The sequence below is a fragment of the Micropterus dolomieu genome, linkage group LG19, assembly GCF_021292245.1.
Source record: "Micropterus dolomieu isolate WLL.071019.BEF.003 ecotype Adirondacks linkage group LG19, ASM2129224v1, whole genome shotgun sequence".
Taxonomy (NCBI): Eukaryota; Metazoa; Chordata; class Actinopteri; order Centrarchiformes; family Centrarchidae; genus Micropterus; species Micropterus dolomieu.
The window spans coordinates 17,675,389-17,678,809 of NC_060168.1; the positions used below are offsets into that span (position 1 = coordinate 17,675,389).

The 3,421-nt window shown below is 46.2% G+C and overlaps 2 protein-coding genes across 11 annotated transcripts in view; one reads left to right on the top strand and one right to left on the bottom strand.

Annotated features, from left to right (window-relative positions):
* Positions 1-413, top strand: part of rad9a (RAD9 checkpoint clamp component A) — a 6,460-nt gene extending 6,047 nt beyond the window's left edge. For all 4 annotated transcript variants that reach the window (XM_046029688.1, XM_046029687.1, XM_046029686.1 and 1 more), the window contains one exon: positions 125-413. The gene's annotated coding sequence lies outside the window, so the exon portion shown is untranslated. The remainder of the gene's footprint in view (positions 1-124) is intronic.
* The window catches only part of tbc1d10c (TBC1 domain family, member 10C), an 18,991-nt gene continuing 15,962 nt past the window's right edge, over positions 393-3,421 (bottom strand). For 4 of the 7 annotated variants that reach the window (XM_046029679.1, XM_046029682.1, XM_046029681.1 and 1 more), the window contains one exon: positions 395-3,417. In XM_046029679.1, coding sequence (XP_045885635.1) covers positions 595-3,417 — 2,823 coding nt within the window. In that variant the 3' untranslated portion in view covers positions 395-594. Of the gene's footprint in view, positions 3,418-3,421 lie in introns of all 7 variants that reach the window. The other 3 variants (XM_046029678.1, XM_046029677.1, XM_046029680.1) reach the window with 2 other exon arrangements.

Consider the following 3,421-nt stretch of genomic DNA (forward strand, 5'->3'; position numbering starts at 1 on the left):
CTCCCTCTTTCTCTCTTTTCTAATTTGTCCTCTTGTAACCCATGATTCAGTGTGTGTGTGTGTGTGTGTGTGTGTGTGTGTGTGTGTGTGTGTGTGTGTGTGTGTGTGTGTGTGTGTGTGTGTGGGGGGGGGGGGTTATGTTGGCCACCCTGAACCCTTATTTACCGTCTTTAACGGCCTCTACAACTGATGTACAGGGATTTTTTTTCTTTTTACAAAAATATGCAAAGACATACAGAACAGGATGGCCAATGCGAGTATATTCCAACTTTATATTGGACTAATAACATTCATGGTGGATTATGTGAAACTGGACACGAAGCACTTCCTGTTTATTTTTGTTTGTTCAGTTTGTGATCGAGGTGCGACAAAAAAGCTCTTCTAAATAAAAGAAATGTATTTTTTTCAAGGTATGTAAACATTTATTATTTATTTACATGTCAAAATGTTCAAGTATGAAAAAGATTTAGGATGAGGGACATCAACCAACGTGGAGCCTGAACAGAAAGGACAACGAGACAGGATTCTTTTTAAAACACCTCTTCCCTCCTCCCCCCCCCCACTTACATCTGATTTAAAAAAGATTTGTTTTTGTCAAAAATAAGATTCAGCACAAGAAGCAGAATATCTAAGCGTCTGTGATCCAGTCTTTGCAGGTTCAGGCGCATCACTGCTCCCTTTATCTCTTTGCACCTGGAAACTTTTTCCCCTTGTCTGCGGTTTCCTCCTCTCTCGCTCCTTTTCCTTCTCCTCCTCTTTCTCTCTCTTCTTTCTCAACCTCTCCTCCTCTTTCTGCCTTCTCTCTTGCTCCCTCCGCCGCCTCCTCCTTTCCCTGGAGCTCACTTTCTCCCCCCCTTCCTCCTCAACTGGTTTTCCCGTCTCTGTTCCGTCACTGAAGTCCTGAATCAAGATTTTGGGGACTTGCATTTTGGGTGTCCCCTTGGCCTTTTTGGGCTGCTCTCCTCTCAGTCTGCGAAAGAGACCAAAACGTTTAGGGGGGTCAGGCGGTGGCTGCTGCTGCTGCTGTACCGCTGTCCTCTCGGTCACCTCTGCAGACAATAATGAGGTGACTTCAGGTGGAGTTAGGTTTGGGTTTACAGCTCCAGGACTGGACTGTGCTTCAACTTCTGGCTGATTAGGGATAGCTTGTGACTGGCTAGTCTTCTGTGGCATGGTGAAGAGATCTTCAGAGAGCCTACGCCCTAACCTGGACCCACGGGAGCTGGATGACTTGCGGACGCAGAAATCCCCAGAAGACCGACTGCTGCGTCGCCCAGACAGTTGTGTCTGGCCGCTGTTACTCGGCTCAGTCTGGTGAGAATCTCTCTCTTGGACTTGTGGGTTGCTGTCAGTATTTGCAGAGTCTGTTGGTTCAGTAGAAATGAAGACGTCGTCCTCTCCTACTTTGTTTTCTTCAACATTTTCTGTGCTTTCTTCCACCTCCGCGGCGCCCACTGTGACCTTTGTTTCTTCAGGTTCCCCAGAGGTAGTTGTTTCTACTGAACTCGCCTTCCCATCAGGCTCGGTGGTGAGATTCATTGCCTCAGCCTGTGATGAAGTCCCCTCTTTCTGTGGAGGTGCTATTGAGTCAGAATGAGTTTCCTCATTCAGCTGAGTTTCTGTTGCTGTTTGATCATTGTCAACCTGTGCCACTGAGCGTGTTGTCAAAATAATTTCTCCTACTTCCTGTGTAGGTTGAGGTGCTGCTGCATCACGCTGCTCCTCTGGACATTGTGCAAAAGCTTCACTTGACTCTGTCGCTACGTCGTTTGCAACTGATACTTCTGCTTCAGTCTCTGTATCTGCTGCTAAGTCAGTGCCTTCTTGTGGTTGAATAGATTGAGGTGAACACGGTGTTTCTGCTTCTGTCTTTAAATCTATGTGCTGTTTTGAATCTATTTGTACTATTTCAGCCTCCAATTTGTCCTGTGTGGCTGCATTTTCCTCTGCCTGTGCTTGAGCCTGTGCCAGCACATCAGTTTCTGTCTCTGTATGGGTGTGGGACTCTTCTTTCATGTCTGTTTCTGCTAATGACTCAGTGCTGTGGCATTTTCCTTCAAATTCTTCTCCCTGTGAGCTTTCTTCTCTCTCAGGGATCACTTGTTGCTGTTGCTCTTGTGCCTCCGTCTCTGCTGTAGGATCTGTGACAGGTGGAGCTATGACGACACTGACCGTCTCTGAGCCTGGGCTTGCCTCAGTGGTTGTTTCAGAGACTTCTGTGACCGTGTCCACCTGCATCCTTTGCACACTTTCAGTTTCTGTGCTCTCCTCTGGTTTCACATCAGCCAGAATTGTCAGTTCCTTGTTTGTGTGTACACCTACTTCCATCTTCAGCGCTGTGTTTGCACTGGCATCTTTCTGTGTCTCAGTCTGATTTTCCTCCACAGCAGCTGAATGTTCACTTTCTGACACTTGTTTTTCCGTCTCTGTATTTGTCTCTTTGTCCTTAATTTCCTGGTCCTCGCTTTGGTGACTCTGCTGTTCCAGGACTTGTGACTGTGTCTCAGTCTGATTTTCCTCCACAGCAGCTGAATGTTCACTTTCTGACACTTGTTTTTCCGTCTCTGTATTTGTCTCTTTGTCCTTAATTTCCTGGTCCTCGCTTTGGTGACTCTGCTGTTCCAGGACTTGTGACTGTGTCTCAGTCTGATTTTCCTCCACAGCAGCTGAATGTTCACTTTCTGACACTTGTTTTTCCGTCTCTGTATTTGTCTCTTTGTCCTTAATTTCCTGGTCCTCGCTTTGGTGACTCTGCTGTTCCAGGACTTGTGACTGTGTCTCAGTCTGATTTTCCTCCACAGCAGCTGAATGTTCACTTTCTGACACTTGTTTTTCCGTCTCTGTATTTGTCTCTTTGTCCTTAATTTCCTGGTCCTCGCTTTGGTGACTCTGCTGTTCCAGGACTTGTGACTGTGTCTCAGTCTGATTTTCCTCCACAGCAGCTGAATGTTCACTTTCTGACACTTGTTTTTCCGTCTCTGTATTTGTCTCTTTGTCCTTAATTTCCTGGTCCTCGCTTTGGTGACTCTGCTGTTCCAGGACTTGTGACTGTGTCTCAGTCTGATTTTCCTCCACAGCAGCTGAATGTTCACTTTCTGACACTTGTTTTTCCGTCTCTGTATTTGTCTCTTTGTCCTTAATTTCCTGGTCCTCGCTTTGGTGACTCTGCTGTTCCAGGACTTGTGACTGTGTCTCAGTCTGATTTTCCTCCACAGCAGCTGAATGTTCACTTTCTGACACTTGTTTTTCCGTCTCTGTATTTGTCTCTTTGTCCTTAATTTCCTGGTCCTCGCTTTGGTGACTCTGCTGTTCCAGGACTTGTGACTGTGTCTCAGTCTGATTTTCCTCCACAGCAGCTGAATGTTCACTTTCTGACACTTGTTTTTCCGTCTCTGTATTTGTCTCTTTGTCCTTAATTTCC